This window comes from Oncorhynchus keta, chromosome 33, assembly GCF_023373465.1.
Source record: "Oncorhynchus keta strain PuntledgeMale-10-30-2019 chromosome 33, Oket_V2, whole genome shotgun sequence".
NCBI lineage: Eukaryota > Metazoa > Chordata > Actinopteri > Salmoniformes > Salmonidae > Oncorhynchus > Oncorhynchus keta.
The window spans coordinates 9,778,074-9,797,629 of NC_068453.1; the positions used below are offsets into that span (position 1 = coordinate 9,778,074).

The 19,556-nt window shown below is 44.4% G+C and overlaps 2 protein-coding genes across 4 annotated transcripts; both read right to left on the bottom strand.

The window, feature by feature from the left end:
- Positions 1 to 1,753: 1,753 nt before the first annotated feature.
- LOC118365877 (probable G protein-coupled receptor 85) lies at positions 1,754 to 6,122 on the bottom strand. 3 transcript variants are annotated; one of them, XM_052491831.1, is made up of 3 exons: positions 5,903 to 6,122; positions 2,708 to 4,654; positions 1,754 to 2,341 (listed from the first exon to the last, which is right to left on the bottom strand). In XM_052491831.1, the coding sequence occupies exon 2, from the start codon at positions 4,497 to 4,499 to the stop codon at positions 3,366 to 3,368; it is 1,134 nt and encodes a 377-aa protein (XP_052347791.1). In that variant the 5' UTR covers positions 4,500 to 4,654; positions 5,903 to 6,122; the 3' UTR covers positions 1,754 to 2,341; positions 2,708 to 3,365. The 3 variants fall into 3 exon arrangements, with proteins under 3 accessions (XP_052347791.1, XP_052347792.1, XP_035604074.2); XM_052491832.1 differs by having other exon boundaries at positions 5,769 to 6,122; XM_035748181.2 differs by having other exon boundaries at positions 5,744 to 6,122.
- A 4,702-nt stretch (positions 6,123 to 10,824) lies between these two features.
- On the bottom strand, positions 10,825 to 11,017 carry LOC118365932 (small integral membrane protein 30-like). The gene has a single exon (XM_035748228.1). It carries the CDS (start codon positions 10,993 to 10,995, stop codon positions 10,825 to 10,827), a length of 171 nt encoding a protein of 56 aa, XP_035604121.1. The 5' UTR covers positions 10,996 to 11,017.
- Between the last annotated feature and the right edge of the window lie 8,539 nt (positions 11,018 to 19,556).

Here is a 19,556-nt window from a genome sequence, read left to right on the forward strand (position 1 = left end):
GATTGGCAGTGGCATGGCTTCTTGTTGTGCACCTTGATCAACCTGTCATTGATGCCACCACCGTGTTCACAAGGTTACAGTGGGTATCATAAGAATTTACCCCTCCTTGAATTTCTTCACATTTTGTTGCGTTACAAAGTGGGATTGAGAATGGATTTCATTGTGGTCATTTTTGTCGTTGATCTGCACAAAATACTCCATAACGTCAAATTGAAAAGAACATTTGACAAATATTTAGAAATGTATTTAAATTGTTTAACTAAAATATAGTTGTTTTTGCGTAAGTATTCATTCACCCCCTTTGTTCAGGCAAGCCTAGATTAGTTCACGGGTACATTTCGACATAACAAATCACGTAATACATTTGATGGACTCATGCTGTGTGAAATAATAGGGATTGACATCATTTTTCATGTTTACCCCTTCCTCTGTCCCCCATACATACAACATACAGTATGTAAGGGCCCTTCTTAATGGGTGCGTGCTGGTGGCAGGGAAGTCAGGCGCAGGAGAATGCACTTGGTATAAACGGAGCAGTTTAATAAATGCTAAAAAAAAAACTCAGAAAAACAATATATACAAAAATAGTATGATAGGGTACAAAACCCGTCGCACACCAGAACATGGCTTGCACAAAACATACAACAAACAATCACTGAGACATGAGGGGAAACGGAGGGTTAAATACACAACATGTAATTGATGGGATTGAAACCAGGTGTGATGGAAGAAAAGACAAAACCAATGGAAAATGAAAAATGGATCAGCGATGGCTGGAAGGTCGGTGACGTCGACCGCCGAACACCGCCCGAACAAGGAGAGGGACCGACTTCGGCGGAAGTCGTGACACCCTCAGACATTGGATATCTCTTTAAGCACGGTCCAGTTAATAATTATTCTGTGGATGATGATATTAAACCACCCAGATACAAAAATATACACTCTTCCTTCTGAACTGAGCTGCAGCACAGGAAGGAAACAGGAAGGAATGCCACCATGAGGCCATCGGTGGCCGGGGCAGACTGGTCACCAAGCCCATCTGGTATTTTGGGCAAATGCCAGATGGGCTTGTCCCTTGTTAGCCCAGTGGACCTGTCTAACTTGGGGGTTTTGTACAAAATAATCATTATCTGGCTAATAATGGGGGCCTGAAGGAAAAAAAAAATATCCAGTGTGTTAGAAATGTCAGGGACGATTTCTGATACCAGTCCGCCCCCCGATTGGTGATTTTAAAACAGCTACAGTGTTCAATTGCAACAATGTAGTTATTTCACAATACACTAGAGTTGCTTACCAAGAAGACAGTGACTGCTCCTGAGTGGCCAAATTACAGTTTTGACTTAAACCTGCTTGAAAATCTATGGGGAGACTTGAAAATGGCTGTCTAGCCATGTCCCCCAAAACCTATAAGAGCTTGAAGCATTTTTGAAAAGAACAATGGGGAAATATTGCACAATCCAGGTGTGCAATGCTCTTAGAGACTAACCCAAGAAGCCTCACAGCTGTAATCGCTGGTAAAGGTGCTTGTAATATGTTTGAAACTTGTAACACAGGGGGTGAATACTTATTTAATTAAGGTATATTAATGTTTCACTTTTTTTTCATCATTTTGACATTAAACAGATCATTTACAAAGAAATATATCATTAAATCTATTTTAATCCCACTTTGTGACAATAAAATGCGAAGAAATGAAGGGGGGTGAAGGCCGGATTGAACATGAAATCTCTGTCAGTGAAAGGAAAAAAACAAGTTTGCAAAATGTAAAATTTTATTTTCAACAGATTACACAGTTAACTTTCAGCGAATGCAATCGTCATTTAAACTGTACTCACATTCGGGACTTCAAAATGAAAGACTCACATACTTACACACAATCTATCTATAATATACAAAAAAGAATACAGAATAAATATTAAAATGGCCACAAGAGAAAAAAGTAAGTTATTGAAAACAATCAGTAGAGAGCAAATGTATGGAAAGTATAAATAAACAAGACGGTGTGCCTTTAAATGTTTTTTTTCCCTTCAACACTTTACAAATTGTGCAAGATTTCATAATAAGGCTCTGGTCTTGAAGTGACAGCTGTCTGAAGACTCACACACAAACACACATGTGCCCACGCACACACACACACACACACACACTCACTCCCTGTGCTCTGAGCACTCTGTGGGGTGTACATAGCAAACCTTTGCAGAATAAAAAATGGGCTGCTCTGCTGAGTGTATGACCCGTGATGCTTACGAGTGTGGACCAGCTTTTGAAAATGAACATGCACTTGACATTGATGTGAATAGAGTCAAGGACTTCTCAGGAGTGGATGAGAAAATCCAAACAACTGAAAAACAGAACAATATCAGAACCATTAAGGCAAGAACACCTGGAGTGGCTTCAGCAATACTGTAACAATATTTCAGGGTTTAGGTAACATGGATGTGACACATTTAAGTATTTCTTCACTGTCTTTCTTAAGGTTTGTTTGTTCTCAAAAAACAAGTTTTTATCCAAATACGCTTTTTTTTTTTGTCAAATGTGAGCAAATTCAGAAAAAGAACTATTCCAGACAATAGGGACACATGGATCGTAAAACTACAAGAAATAATTTCTAGATTTAAGTTGCAACTTCAAAACCACACATCATTATTCCCTTCATTAAGCCCCCCTCACACCCCTCGCCCCCCAAAATGAAAAAGATATCACTTACATTAAAACCAATTTAATCCTCTTGTGAAGGTGTATTCCAACAGTTAGTCACCGAACATTGTTTTGCTTTACATACAGCGAATGGGATGTCTGTTGCAAAGTAAAGCATTCATTGTTTAGTTAGGGGGGGAAACAAGTTGTCCTTGCATCTTGCAATGCAACCGTAGATCAAAAAAAGCATCTTTACATCTTCTTTTTAGTGCAACTTTTAAATGCAAAACAATTCCAGTGAATCTTTAGAGGAAATCGTTTCTTAGTTTTCTGTGGGGGTTTTTCACCAAAACCTTTTAACTCAAAGAATTATCTTCAAAATATCCAAAGCAAGGGCTCAGTCCTTTGATTTTGTAGTTTCACCAATGATTATGTTTTCTTCATCTTCTCTGCTTCTAAATAACCTTCCACAGCAGTTGTTTACTAGAACATAAACATAGGAGAGGTTCTCAGCTACCTGCTTATTTCATTCCCTTCAACCTCCATGTTTGATGTTCAATCACAGGACCAAGGGAGTGATTGACAGTCCAACTTTTGCCTCAGAAGAGAGGGAAGGAGGAGGAGGAGGAGAAACTGGAGGATGAAGAGAAAGAGAGCTGTACAATGGGACCAAACCCAAATTGAGATCAATCAGTGGAGAAGTGGAAGGGAAAAAACAACCCAAGCCTTCATATAACGCAGTAGGGTTCCCTAGGTAACCTGGACTTTCTGCAGTAAAGGAGAGTGGTGCTGAAGCAGCGCCGGAGCTCCCTGTTGGAGAAGATGCAGATAAAGGGATTGACTCCCGCCTGGGCGAAGCTCATCCACACCGCCGCAGTCAGGTACCCCCCTGGGACCGCGGGGCCCCTGGCAAACACCCTCCAATAGCAGGCCACTAGGTAGGGGCCCCACAGTGTGAGGAAGAAGAAGGTCATGATGTAGAACATCCTACTTATCCTCTTTTCAGTCTTAAACTCGTCCAGCACCAGCAGGCGTCGCCGGCCCGCTGCATTGCTGTTCTGCCTGATCCCCAGCAGGGTGGGCGGGGTGGGGCCCCTGCCGAACCCCGCCAGCCAGTTAGCCGCTGCCTGGCCGCTGGCCCCGGGACCATGGAAGGTCCAGTTCTGGCTGACGGCAGGCACGAACTGGACTGGTTTCATCTTCCGGCGGTCGTGGACGAAGAAGATTAGCTTGAGGTAGACAAGCTGGGTGGCCAGGAGGATCAGGGCGAGGAGCAGCATGAAGCCCAGGGAGTCGTTGGCTCTGAACGAGCGGTGCTGGAACGTACACTGGTCCTCCTCCCTTATGAAAGAGTACGTCCCTACGTCCAGCACCGGGGGAAAGGCCATGGCCACCGACAACGTCCACACCATGCAGATGACTGCCAGACACGTCCAGAAGGTGAGCCTCTTGGTGTAGAAGCGGTGGTGGGCTATGGCCAGGTAGCGTGTCACACTCACACAGAAGAGCATGAACGCTGTGTGAAAGCAGGACAGCACCCCCAGGAAGGCTATCACTTTGCATGTAAGCGTGCCGTACGTCCAGGTGGAACCATTCTTGACAGAGGTGAAGACGAAGGGGAAGCAGATGGCGGAGCGCAGGATGTCCGAGGCGCACAGGTCCAGCAGGAAGTAGTATGGTGCGCGGTGCAGGCTTTTGTCTTTGACCAGTAGGATGGAGATCAGGAGGTTGCCAACGACGCCGACTCCAATGATAAAACCCAGGGATGTCAGTTTGAGAAACGTGGCGAGAGGAGAGACATTCTGCAAGATGTTGTGGTCCCCTGCATGGCTATAGTTCGCCATAGATGGAGGAGGGATCATAAAGATGTAGTAGCTTCAGCCAAGTATCATTATCTGGAGGCGGCAGGGGGAGGTGATAGATCCATTTGTTGTGTTTTGAAGCAGATTCCCGGCTTGTAAGCAGCCTCTCTTCTACGGCATCCTTTGTTCTTTTGTCTCATCACACCTAAAAATACCTGAAAAATACCAGCCACTGATCAGGATTCACTCATACTGTTTTTACATTGCATCACACCCTTTAGCTTGTATCTGGGTGTATGATAAACTACCATTTCCCCTTTGTAATTAATTTTCCATTTTCAGTCGAATTGCTCATTGCATTTATAATGGTATGCAATCAGTGCAGAGCAGTGCCCTAGCTGGAATAGTTCGTCTACAGATGAGCTTAATAAGACACAATCATTTATCCTGGTTACAATAATAGACTTTCTTTTATGGGCCGCCCTTTTAGAAATGACAGAACGTTAGAGAAAATACAAGTAATGTTATGCTACGACAACGTTTTAAGTCACTATTAAAGGGGAATGCATATCATCTTATGTCTGGTAAGAAAGGGGGTAAACAAAAGGGTTCCGTTCGATGTTTGGTCATTTTTATTATGTCGTAAAACGTGTTAAACATTATGCTGCAAGAAAGCTGTTGATCACACCCAAAGACCCTGCAGAATTGATCTGACCAAGGGATGCTTACAATAAACTCAGCATGTGCCTTCATGCTTTGTTGAAAATTAACGGATGTTGCATACAGAATTAAAAGCATCCATGTTTTTGTCTGATTAACCGTTGGCTGGAATTACACGGTAAACGTTATAATAAGCTATTCACCTGATTAAGGCGGTTTATTGACCTGGGCTTTTATCTATTTCCCAGCTCAGCTTTGATTTTAGGCAATAGACTATCGAATCTCACAACCATTTTAACAAAGAACACCGTCTAGTCAGAATTATATTTGTTACCCTATGAATTGTTTATTGATGTTTATAACAATGAGATGATAAATCAAATTCTGCATTTCGATGCAAATAAATCACGAATGAAATAAACAATTCAATACTAGATAGCTATGCAAAAACATGCCATATTCGTTTATAAAAATGTAAAACAGATCATATCAAACAAAAGCTATTCGTGACCGACTGTATTTTCCGAATTCTGTCATTATAGAGATGCGCTTTTAAGCATTATCTAACCTTCGGGTGAGCGCTATGCGAGCGGTTCCCATGCATTTTTGTTGGAATTCATTCGACTACAATATATATTTCTCACCGTTCACTGTTGGATTGAACATTACCGTGTAGCGAATCCGCACGTCCATTAGGCAGAAGAATTTCCAAGTACCCGCTATGAATTGACTGGAATCCAAAGCCACAGTAACTAGGCCAATAAAAATCGAAAGGACTGCTAAGATGTAAATTAAAAGCGTACCTGTTGATATTCCTTTTGGTTTCCTTTGAGCTTATTTACATTGTAGAAGCCACTTTGCTGTAAAAAAAAAGAAGAAGCTTGGTTTGTTGCCTGCCTGCCCTTTTACCACAGTGAATATACAGTAAACGGAACGGACGGAGCATGCGCACTGATCCGATTTGTGATCCAAGACGCGTCTTGTCTCTTGTTGCGGCACTATAGTCTCTCACGGCAATCTGCTCAATGGGTGCAGCATCACAAGTCCCTCGTTGCCTTCATCAGTCATTATAGCGTACATTGGGAGAGAGTGCGACCGGATCACTCTTTCTGAGACCCAGTGCATTAGATTCCCATTTCTGCATAATATGCGTTTAGCTTAAAGCCCACCTATATAGATTAATTAATTAATGAATTCGACTAAACCTATAGGCAGCTATATGTCCCTATGCACTAGACCTACACCCAACACTAATTCAGAAGCCAAGTGTAACAACAATCAAATCCAGTACATGTAGAATGTGATTTTTAAATAATGCTATATTACATTGCTACATGTATCATGTCATAAATTCATATGTCACGGTAATGAAGAGGTTAAACTAGGTGATGGTTCACCTCAGGCTAGACTGACTTCTCATATGTATAATTAACAAGCACTTTATGCAGTACGTGTTTGTGTGTGTGTGTTGTGTTGTGTTGTGTTGTGTGTGTGTGTGTCTGTGTGTGTGCGAGCGCGCGCGTGTGCGTGTATGTATGTGTTTGTCAGTGCCTGCGTGCGTGCACGTGTATGTATGTGTTTGTCAGTGCCTGCGTGCGTGCGTGTGTATGTATGTGTTTATGTCAGTGCCTGCGTGCGTGCGCGTGTATGTATGTGTTGTCAGTGCCTGCAGTGCATGCGTGCGTGTATGTATGTGTTTGTCAGTGCCTGCGTGCGTGCCGCGTGTATGTATGTGTTTGTCAGTGCCTGCGTGCGTGCGTGTGTATGTATGTGTTTGTCAGTGCCTGCGTGCGTGCGTGTGTATGTATGTGTTTGTCAGTGCCTGCGTGCGTGCGCGTGTATGTATGTGTTTGCCTGCCTGCGTGCGTGTGCGTGTATGTATGTGTTTGTCAGTGCCTGCGTGCGTGCGGGTGTATGTATGTGTTTGTCAGTGCCTGCGTGCGTGCGTGTGTATGTATGTGTTTGTCAGTACCTGCGTGCATGCGTGCTGCGTGTATGTATGTGTTTGTCAGTACCTGCGTGCGTGCGGGTGTATGTATGTGTTTGTCAGTGCCTGCGTGCGTGCGTGTGTATGTATGTGTTTGTCAGTACCTGCGTGCATGCGTGCACGTGTATGTATGTGTTTGTCAGTGCCTGCGTGCGTGCGCGTGTATGTATGTGTTTGTCAGTGCCTGCGTGCGTGCGCGTGTATGTATGTGTTTGTCAGTGCCTGCGTGCGTGCGCGTGTATGTATGTGTTTGCCTGCGTGCGTGCGTGTGCGTGTATGTATGTGTTTGCCTGCCTGCGTGCGTGCGCGTGTATGTATGTGTTTGCCTGCGTGCGTGCGTGCGCGTGTATGTATGTGTTTGTCAGTGCCTGCGTGCGTGCGGGTGTATGTATGTGTTTGTCAGTGCCTGCGTGCGTGCGCGTGTATGTATGTGTTTGCAGTGCGTGCGTGCGTGCGCGTGTATGTATGTGTTTGTCAGTGCGTGCGTGCGTGCGTGTATGTATGTGTTTGCCTGCGTGCGTGCGTGCGCGTGTATGTATGTGTTTGCCTGCGTGCGTGCGTGCGCGTGTATGTATGTGTTTGTCAGTGCGTGCGTGCGTGTGCGTGTATGTATGTGTTTGTCAGTGCCTGCGTGCGTGCGTGTGTATGTATGTGTTTGTCAGTACCTGCGTGCGTGCGGGTGTATGTATGTGTTTGTCAGTACCTGCGTGCGTGCGTGTGTATGTATGTGTTTGTCAGTACCTGCGTGCATGCGTGCACGTGTATGTATGTGTTTGTCAGTGCCTGCGTGCGTGCGTGTGTATGTATGTGTTTATGTCAGTGCCTGCGTGCATGCGTGCACGTGTATGTATGTGTTTGTCAGTGCCTGCGTGCGTGCGTGTGTATGTATGTGTTTGTCAGTGCCTGCGTGCGTGCGTGTGTATGTATGTGTTTGTCAGTGCCTGCGTGCGTGCGTGCGTGTATGTATGTGTTTGTCAGTGCCTGCGTGCGTGCGTGTGTATGTATGTGTTTGTCAGTGCGTGCGTGCGTGCGCGTGTATGTATGTGTTTGTCAGTGCCTGCGTGCGTGCGCGTGTATGTATGTGTTTGTCAGTGCCTGCGTGCGTGCGCGTGTATGTATGTGTTTGTCAGTGCCTGCGTGCATGCGTGCGCGTGTATGTATCTGTTTGTCAGTACCTGCGTGCGTGCGTGTGCGTGTATGTATGTGTTTGTCAGTGTGCCAGCGTGCGCCTGCGTGTGCGTGTATGTATGTGTTTGTCAGTGCGTGCGTGCGTGCGTGTGTATGTATGTGTTTGTCAGTGCGTGCGTGCGTGCGCGTGTATGTATGTGTTTGTCAGTGCCTGCGTGCGTGCGTGTGTATGTATGTGTTTGTCAGTGCCTGCGTGCGTGCGCGTGTATGTATGTGTTTGTCAGTGCCTGCGTGCGTGCGCGTGTATGTATGTGTTTGTCAGTGCCTGCGTGCGTGCGTGCGCGTGTATGTATGTGTTTGTCAGTACCTGCGTGCGTGCGCGTGTATGTATGTGTTTGTCAGTACCTGCGTGCGTGCGTGTGTATGTATGTGTTTGTCAGTGCCTGCGTGCGTGCGTGTGTATGTATGTGTTTGTCAGTGCCTGCGTGCGTGCGTGTGTATGTATGTGTTTGTCAGTGCCTGCGTGCGTGCGTGTGTATGTATGTGTTTGTCAGTGCCTGCGTGCGTGCGCGTGTATGTATGTGTTTGTCAGTGCCTGCGTGCGTGCGTGTGTATGTATGTGTTTGTCAGTGCCTGCGTGCGTGCGTGTGTATGTATGTGTTTGTCAGTGCCTGCGTGCGTGCGGGTGTATGTATGTGTTTGTCAGTGCCTGCGTGCGTGCGCGTGTATGTATGTGTTTGTCAGTGCCTGCGTGCGTGCGTGTGTATGTATGTGTTTGTCAGTGCCTGCGTGCGTGCGTGTGTATGTATGTGTTTGTCAGTGCCTGCGTGCGTGCGCGTGTATGTATGTGTTTGTCAGTACCTGCGTGCGTGTGCGTGTATGTATGTGTTTGTCAGTGCCTGCGTGCGTGCGCGTGTATGTATGTGTTTGTCAGTGCCTGCGTGCGTGCGGGTGTATGTATGTGTTTGTCAGTGCCTGCGTGCGTGCGTGTGTATGTATGTGTTTGTCAGTGCCTGCGTGCGTGCGTGTGTATGTATGTGTTTGTCAGTGCCTGCGTGCGTGCGCGTGTATGTATGTGTTTGTCAGTGCCTGCGTGCGTGCGGGTGTATGTATGTGTTTGTCAGTGCCTGCGTGCGTGCGTGTGTATGTATGTGTTTGTCAGTGCCTGCGTGCGTGCGCGTGTATGTATGTGTTTGTCAGTGCCTGCGTGCGTGCGTGTGTATGTATGTGTTTGTCAGTGCCTGCGTGCGTGCGCGTGTATGTATGTGTTTGTCAGTGCCTGCGTGCGTGCGGGTGTATGTATGTGTTTGTCAGTGCCTGCGTGCGTGCGTGTGTATGTATGTGTTTGTCAGTGCCTGCGTGCGTGCGTGTGTATGTATGTGTTTGTCAGTGCCTGCGTGCTTGCGTGTGTATGTATGTGTTTGTCAGTGCCTGCTTGCGTGTGTGTGTATGTATGTGTTTGTCAGTGCCTGCTTGCGTGTGTGTGTGTGCATTCAATTATCAGCTCCCTTCTAATTTCAGTTCATTTCCAGGCTATGTCAGTAGAACACAGTGATGTCATACCCCACACCCACAGGCTACAGACTATTGTGTTTCAAAGAAAGAATATTGAGAAACATTGGGAGCAGAAACAAATGACTGGCAACCTCTAAAATATTGTACATCTTTCATTGTTTATGTAATATTGATATTTGTTGAAAGAACAGGGTTGTGTAGGCTTTTCTATGGCCTAGTTCAGGGGTCACCAACTGGTCATGGAGAGCTACAGTGTGCCGAGGCTTTTGTTCCAGCTCATCTCCAATACACTTGCTTCAAATGGCTGTGGTCTAATTATTTGAATTGGCGGCAGTGTTTGTGCTGGACTGGGACAAAAGCCTGCACACACTGCATCTCTCCATGACCCCCCTGAGCTATATCTTATCACAAAGGGGAGGTTGTTTGGTATGGAGAAAGTCGATACTAGACCAGTGTTCAATCTTTACATTGTCTGCACTGTCATTTGTTTTACAACACAGAAGCTAAGGACATTACATTGATGGTTTAAATATTAGAGGCTACACATTCCCTTTAGTGAGCAATATAGTAAAGGCTACTGGTCATGTACATGTATGTGTGAAATGAAGGACCCATGAGCCAAGATGCAATTTACAAATAATTAAGGTATTTATTTTCTATCAAGAGGGCTTAATAACAGTGTTAAACTATAAGAGCGGTGAAAGCATTTCTGACAGAACACACTTTAGCTACTGTGCTTGTAACAGTTGTCAGATGGCAATTCACCTGCCAATGGCAATGTCAATATTTCGTGGAAGGACAGTTGATCATCACACTCTTTGAAGGGACATACATTATTCTTGTACAGTATCTCAAGATATTCAATTCAAGTCCAAGCGAAATCAAATGTTGGTGTCATATTAAGGTAACATAGTCTATTATGTATAGTCCATAATGTGCCATCTCTCAGTGATAGGAAGTAACCGACAGGTCCAGTGCGCATGCTCCCAGTTCCTGTTCTCAAATTCCTGGTTTTGTAGTTAATTTTTTGTCTTCTTCGTTCAGTCAACTTCACACATTTCAGCAAAATAAGGCACACGACTCTTGTTATGTCAGTCAAAAATGACCCAACCCCATGCACGCACAAACGCCCACCACCGATGTGGTAACCCCAAGCAGAAGTGCGACGGCGTCCCCTCCGTCAAATGCCACGGCTGGGAGAACGAGCGAAATAAACATCACCAACAGAATCACTGGAACTCTCGGGGGCTTGGCCACGGGAGCCATGTTACTTCCAGTGCGGATCAGATTATTGTTGTGATGTGCAAGCCGATATGGGTGCGATTCCTCATTCGTCGGTCGGCCAATTATATTGCTGCATTATTGCGTGTTTCTCCGGTCGTTTTTACCGTCATACAGGATTTGTATAGTTTTGTTACACATTTACACTATATATACAAAAGTATTTGAATACCCTTTCAAATGAGTTGATTTGGCTATTTCAGCCACACTGAAGAGCTCAGTGACTTTCATTGTGGCACTGTCATAGGATGCCACCTTTCCAACAGGTCAGTTTGTCAAATTTCTGCCCTGCGAGAGCTGCCCCAGTCATCTGTAAGTGTTGTTATTGTGAAGTGGAAACGTCTAGAAGCAAAAACGTTCAAGCTACAAAGTGATAGGTCACACAAGCTCACAGAACGGGACCGCCGAGTGCTGAAGCGCGCAGCGTGTACAAATGGTCTGTCCTTGGTTACAACACTCACTACTGAGTTCCAAGAACTGTTCATCGGGAGCTCCATGAAATGGGTTTCCATGGCCGAGCAGACTCACACAAGCCTAAGATTGCCATGCGCAATTCCAAGCATTGGCTGGAGTGGTGTAAAGTTTGCCGCCATTGGAGCTGTGGAAACCTGTTCTCTGGAGTGATGAATCACACTTCACCATCTGGTAGTTTGATGGAAGAATCTGGATTGAGGCTGTTTTTCATGGTTCAGGCTAGGTCCCTTTGTTCCAGTGAAGGGAAATCTTAATGCTACAGCATACAATGACATTCTAGACAATTCTGTGCTTCCAACTATTTGGCAACAGTTTGGGGAAGGCCCTTTCCTGTTTCAGCATGACAATGTCCCCGTGCACGAAGCGAGGTCCATGCAGAAATGGTTTGTCGAGATCGGTGTGGAAGAACTTCACACAGAGCCCTACACAGAGCCCTGACCTCAACCCTATTGAACACCTTTGGGATGAATTGGAACGCCAACTGCGAGCCAGGCCTAATCGTCCAACAATCAGTGCCCGACCTTACTAATGCTCTGGTGGCTGAATGGAAGCAAGTCCCCGCAGCAATGTTCCCCTCAGCAATGTTCTCGTGGAACACCTTCCCAGAAGAGTGGAAGTTGTTATATCAACAAAGGATGGACCAACTCCATATTAATGCCTTTGATTTTGGAATGAGATGTTCGATGAGCAGTTGTCCACATACTTTTGGTCATGTAGTGTATCTTGCTGTTTTAGTTCAGTTTTTGTTTGTTCCTGTATCTTTGGATTGAACATTTTGCAGCGACATGCTGTTGCTATGGCATTCATTTTGCTTCCGTTATGGTAGTCTACTCATAGCTTTATTGTTTCATTTAAAAACTATTATCATGTAAAATGCCTATTCCATCACCATATACAACTGCTCTTCTTATAATAAATATATAATAATTTTATTTTTCACAGACTATGCTTATTCAGTGAGCGTGGGTGCTGAGATCACTAATCATGAATTAATGACAGGTGCTCTTCTATATCTTATTCCTTTGCTTCTAGTCTTTCAATATTCATCACATCATACAGTAAATCAAGCTCATTAGCTACTCTTCTTTGAACTGAAAACCTCAATTAGATAGGCCTATGCGAAGTGTAGATTCAGAAATGCACTCCGCTCTATATGTTTGAAGTGCGTCAATGTTTGTGAGTTTTCGTAGGTTCTTTCACAGTTCTGAAGGAGAAATAGTCAAAGGAGTATACTACATCGTAGTCTTCGAGGCTACGGGAGAGAATGACAGCCATGCATACAATATTAACTCTTCTGTGGGAAAAGGATGGCCCTAGAGATGACATCGTCAGAGGAGATGTGTCAGCTAGGACCTGAATGAAGCCTTCTGATGTATTTTGACAATCTTGAATTATAGCCTAATCTTCTAAAATGCATATGGTTAGTGTCTGTAACAATATTTCCACCTCCTAGGTCACGAGGGCATAAAAAAAATGCAGGACTTTTTAAACCCTGTTTGTGTAGCAAATACATTTCCTGTTAGCCAAATAGGCTACACATGTTATGTTGTTGATATTGAACAAACGCGAGGTCCTTCTGTTGAAATCAAAATGGCTAACGAGAAATCCACACACACTAACACACTGGGCTTTGTATTTGATCAATGGGCAGCCAGCCTAGTGATGTTAATTTACAAAAATGCCCCCATCCCCTGCTCTGCTTACTGTAGCCTATTCTTGTGAGATGAAACACATTGAAACTCTTCCAAATCAGTCATGTTTCCCTTAACTGACACGCTGTGCTACGTTTCGCCACAAATGAATTGGCATGTGGCACGACGATAGTGCAGGAGTTTACATATCTCTGTGCTTGCTCGCGTGCGATGCCATGTAGCGGAGCTCTACTAATTTAATTAGGACGCACCAGCCAAGCTAAAATATTGACCTTGCCATGCCACATTACCTGACCTGTTCCACCCTCACTCCCCTCTCCCCTACACCTCACCCCTCTCCCTGTGCCACCCCTGCAGCATGCCACACACACACACACACACACACACACACACACACGCACGCACGCACGCACGCACGCACGCACGCGCACGCACGCACGCACGCACGCACGCACGCACGCACACACACACACACACACACACACACACACACACACACACACACACACACACACACACACACACACACATACAGTTTTGTATTGCTATCCTTGTGTGGACAAAATAATTTATTCCCATTGAAAATTCTATTTTCCCTAACACTTAACCCTCAATCGAACCCTAATCTTAAACCTAACCTTACCACCAAACCCTTAACCCTAAAACTATAACTAACCCTAACTCCTAACCCTAAACCTAACAGTAACCCCCAACCCTAATTCTAACCCTAATTGTAACCCTAACCCTAAACCTAACCCCTAAGCCTAAAATATAATTTTTCCTTGTGGGGACAGGCAAAATGTCCCCACTTGTCCACATGTTCCATGTTTTACTATCCTTGTGAGGACTTCTGGTACACACAAGGAAAGTTAACAGAAACACATCCACATACCAGCAGCACACAGGGACTGCAGAATGAATAACCCTGTGTGGAATGGTGAGCCTGGTATAGCGTACTGATGAGGACATTACAATGCAGAACACACTCCCAGAGAGATTAATGGTACTGCCCTGACCCGTTAGACAAACACTCTCATTTCTATATATTCGCTCATCCCCGGTGCTGATCAATTACCAGCCCCACTGAGGCCCTGGGAGGCTGGAGGCTGAAGGCTGGAGTGAGTGGTGAGATCTGAGGAGGTCCTGGCTTGTGGTAATTGTGTCAGGCCCCTAGTCCTGTCTTTCCTGTCCCAGCTGACCAGCTCTTAGACGGCCTTCAGATGGGCACTTGTCCCCCGGGAACTGATAAAGCTCCAGACAGTGCAGGAATCCTTCATGGTTGTCTGTCTGCACAGATTTAAGCACTTGCGTAGTCGTGCGTGCATGCATGTGTTTGTGTGTCAATGGGCTTCATGGCTGTGATTGGAATGCTTATTTAGTCATAGAATCCGACACTGCCCAAACCACTGAGATTTTGTAGGAAATAAGCAGGCTAAGGTTATCTGTTTTGAACTGTGGTTCAGAGATAAAAAAATACAAGTCTAATTTTAGAACCCCAGGGTTTTAGTGAGCGTCATCACTCTCCAATTATCTTCTCCAAATGTGGCGACAGAGTCATCCACCTTCACTAAATCGCATAAAGAAACATATTTTCTGAAGATTCATTATACACCGAAATTGGTTTCTTAGAAATAAAAGGTAGAAAAGAACTCTTAAAAGTGATTGGTGCTTTTGTAGCGGGCCTTTGGAAGAGCCTTAATGAATTCCTGTGTGGGCAGACATGACGAATGGATTGTCCTGTGGCTTTTGTTCTAATGTTCTAGATGTTAAATACTTAACAGGGCCTGAATCATTGGCTTGGTATAAAATAAGGGCAACTGGTCCTACGGTCCTTCTGAATTGCACCATGCCTGGACACTGATGTAAGGGATGTAAAGACTTTGAATCGTGCACGGACGGTGGATCTGAAACCATGCATCACAAACCTCTGAAATAGACTGAGACGTACTAATTATCTAGTCGCACGCTGTCTGTTTATGCTGCCTGTGAGGTTGCTCACTGCTCACCAATAAACCATACTCCTAGCAATCATCGACAGTTGGATAGCACTCAAAGGGTAATCGGTTCGTTGAATAACAATGTAAAATTAGCAAACAACAACCGACATTTTTTCATTGGTTTCCTATTCTCCGGGTTACTATGAAAAGGGTTTCAGTTCCCAAGTTTGTGGAGTAAGTGTCAACTCTTAATAGAATTGATATATCCTTTCTTTTTCAATCCAATTTCTTGTTTTTGGTCGTATTGTGGACGATATGTCTTTTTTCTTCGAACAAAGATAAATGACGTGCTAGAAACCTAGAGGCACAGAGAGCCCTGCATTTAGGACTGTAAAAGTGAAACAAACTGTTTCCATTTGCGCAACGCTTGACTTTTATTGAAGGACATGTTCTAAAAGCCAGCGATGTGAGTTAAGAAGTGTCTGTGGTGTTTTTAAGTCGGCTTTGGGAGCTGTAGGGATAGTGTTTCTTCAGTAGACTACTGTGTATGCGTGTCCTTGTGGGTGTCTGTGAGTATATCTGTGAGTGTCCCTGCGTGTCTGTGTGTGTGTGAATATATGTATACAGTTGAAGTTGGAAGTACACTTTGGTTGGAGTCATTAAAACTCGTTTTTCAACCACTCCACAAATTTCTTGTTAACAAACTATGGTTTTGACAAGTCGGTTAGGACATCTACTTTGTGCAAGCCACTGCTCAAAAATCACCATAAAAATGCCAGACTACGGTTTGCAACTACACATGGGGACAAAGATCGTACTTTTTGGAGAAATGTCATCTGGTCTGATGAAACAAAAATCCAACTTTGTGACCATTGTTATGTTTAGAGGAAAAAGGGGAAGGCTTGTAAGCTAAAGAACACCATCCCAACCGTGAATCACGGGAGGGGCAGCATCATGCAGGAGGGACTGGTGCACTTCACAAAATAGATGGCATCATGAGGTTGGAAAATGATGTATATATTTTGAAGCAACATCTCAAGACATCAGTCAGGAAGTTAAAGCTTGGTCACAAATGGGTCTTCCAAAAGGACAATGACCCCAAGCTCACTTACAAAGTTCTGGCAAAATGGCTTAAGGACAACAAAGTCAAGCTATTGGAGTGGCCATCACAAAGCCCTGACCTCAATCCTTTAGAAAATTTGTGGGCAGAACTGAAAAAGTGTTTGCGAGCAAGAAGGCCTACAAACCTGACTCAGTTACACCAGCTCTGTCAGGAGGAATGGGCCAAAATTCACCCAACTTATTGTGTGTGGGAAGCTTGTGGAAGGCCACCTGAAACGTTTGACCCAAGATAAACAATTTAAAGGCAATGCTACCAAGTACAAATTGAGTGTATGTAATCTTCTGACCCACTGGAATGTGATCAAAGAAATAAAAGATTAAATAAATAATACTCTCTACTGTTATTCTGACATTTCACGTTCTAAACATAAACTGACCTAAGACAGGGAAGTTTTTCTTCTGTTAAATGTCAGGAATTGTGAAATACTGAGTTTAAATGTATTTGGCTAAGGTGTATGTGTCACGTTCTGACCTTAGTTCCTTTGTTTTGTCTTTGTTTTAGTATGGTCAGGGCGTGAGTTGGGCAGAATGGTAGAACAAGACAGCAGCAAGGGGAAAAACGCTGGTAGACTTTATGAGCAAAACAAACTGACAACAGGCAAACAGAGAACACAGGTATAAATACACTGGGGATAATGGGGAAGATGGGCGACACCTGGAGGGGGGTGGAGACAAGCTTAAAGACAGGGGAAACAGATCAGGGTGTGACACAAATCGATATTATGGCAAGAACAACTCAAATAAGCTAAACAAATGACAGTCCATCATTACTTTAATGCATGAAGGTCAATCATTCCAGAAAATTCCCAAAACTTTGAAAAGTTTCTTCAAGTGCAGTCGCAAAAACCATCAAGCGCTATGATGAAACTGGCTGTTATGAGGACCGCCACAGGAAAGGAAGATCCAGAGTTACCTCTGCTGCAGATGATAAGTTCATTAGAGTTACCAGCCTCAGAAATTGCAGCCCAAATAAATGCTTCACGGAGTTCAAGTCAATAAATCAATCAAATGTATTTATAAAGCCCATCTCACATCAGCTGATGTTTAGGCTGACAGAAACCCAGCCTAAAACCCCAAACAGCAAGCAATGCAGGTGTAGAAGCACAGTGCCTAGGAAAAACTCCCTAGAAAGGCCAGAAACTAGGAAGAAACGTAGAGAGGAAACAGGCTATGAGGGGTGACCAGTCCTCTTCTTATAACAGAACATGGCCAAGATGTTCAAATGGTCATAGATGACCAGCAGGGTCAAATTATAACAATTACAATGGTTGTCGAGGGTGCAACAGGTCAGCACCTCAGGAGTAAATGTCAGTTGACTTTTCATAGCTGATCATTCGGAGTATCTCTATCACTCCTGCCGTCTCAAGAAAGTTCAAAACAGCAGGTCTGGGACAGGTAGCACGTCCGGTGAACAGGTCAGGGTTCCATAGCCGCAGGCAGAACAGTTGAAACTGGAGCAGCAGCCGCACGACCAGGAGGACTGGGGACAGTAAGAACTCATCAGGCCAGGTAGTCCTGAGGCATGGTGCTGACCACTCCATTATAAACAGAATACCAGCTGACTGCTTCTTTCCTAAATAGTTCTTGCATAGTTTGGAGCTGTGTTTTGGGTCATTGTCCTGTTGTAGGAGGAAATAGGCTCCAAATAAGCGACATCCACAGGGTATGGCATGGCGTTGCAAAATGGAGTGATAGCCTTCCTTCTTTAAGATCCCTTTTACCCTGAACAAATGTCCCACTTTACCACCACCAAAGCACCCCCAGACCAACACATTGCCTCCACCATGCTTGACAGATGACGTCAAGCACTCCTCCAGAATTTTTTCAGTTTTTCTGCATCTCACGAATGTTCTTCCTTGTGATCCAAACACCTCAAACTTAGATTCGTCTGTCCATAACACTTTTTTCCAATCTTCCTCTGTCCAGTGCCAGTGCTTGCCCATCTTAATCTTTTCGTTTTATTGGCCAGTCTGAGATATGAGTTTTTCTTTGCAACTCTGCCTAGAAGGCCAGCATCCCGGAGTCGCCTCTTCACTGTTGACGTTGAGACTGGTGTTTTGCGGGTACTATTTAATGAAGCTGCCAGTTAAGGACTTGTGAGGCTTCTGTTTCTTAAACTAGACACTCTAATATACTTTCCTCTTCCTCAGTTGTGCACCGGGGCCTCCCACTCCTCTTTCTATTCTGTTCTGTGAAGGGAGTAGTACACAGCGTTGTACGAGATCTTCAGCTTCTTGGCAATTTCTCGCATGGAATAGCCTTCATTTCTCAGAACAAGAATAGACTGACGAGTTTCAGAAGAAAGTTCCTTGTTTCTGGCCATTTTTAGCCTTTAATCGAACCCACAAATGCTGACGCTCCAGATACTCAACTAGTCTAAATAAGGCCACTTTTATTGCTTCTTTAATCAGAACAACAGTTTTCAGCTGTGCTATCATATTTCCAAAAGTGTTTTCTAACGAGCAATTCTCCTTTTAAAAAGATAAACTTGGATTAGCTAACACAACGTGCCATTGGAACACAGGAGTGATGGTTACTGATAATGGGCCTCTGTACGCCTATGTAGATATCCCATTTACAACATTAACAATGTCTACACTGTATTTCAGGAACAATTTGATGTTATTTTAATGGACAAAAACAAGGACATTTCTAAGTGACCCCAAACGTTTGAACGGTGATGTATATATATATACAAGTGTGTGTGTGTGTGTGTGTGTGTGTGTGTGTGTGTGTGTGTGTGTGTGTGTGTGTGTGTGTGTGTGTGTGTGAGTGAGTGAGTGAGTGAGTGAGTGAGTGAGTGAGTGAGTGAGTGAGTGAGTGAGTGAGTGAGTGAGTGAGTGAGTGAGCGTGCGTGCGTGCGTGCGAGCGTGCGTGTGCATGTGGGATTGATAACTGGTCATGTTTTCTGTCATAGACTAAATGCCATGGCATGATGAATGACAACAACCATGAGTTGCATCTGCATCTATCTGTCTCCATGGGAACTTTTTTTTCTCAGTCAGACAGACAGCAGGCCCTCTTCCTCATCTTGAAATGTAATCTAATGTCAGAATGGCTTTATGGCTGGATTGTCATGATTATTCTCAAATGCCATATTTTGTTATGTTTGGAACAGTTGTACTTTCTTCTAAAAGAAAGTAAATACATGAATGGACAAACAATGGATGCCCAATAATATCACTGACAGATTGTAGCTATTTCAGATTCTTGTAAATATGAATTAACAAATGATTAGCATAGCATGATATACTGCATGCCATAATGGATAGTGTTGTTAAACTATTGCTTACTGCTGCTTTTCAGTCATTTATGGGGAATGGGGCTTGAGGGAGTTGGAGGTGGGGGACAGTCTTCACTC

Bases quoted from the DNA above. Each gene is read 5' to 3' on its own strand.
- LOC118365877 (XM_052491831.1), bottom strand. From the start codon at position 4,499: ATGATCCCTCCTCCATCTATGGCGAACTATAGCCATGCAGGGGACCAC.
- LOC118365932 (XM_035748228.1), bottom strand. From the start codon at position 10,995: ATGGCTCCCGTGGCCAAGCCCCCGAGAGTTCCAGTGATTCTGTTGGTG.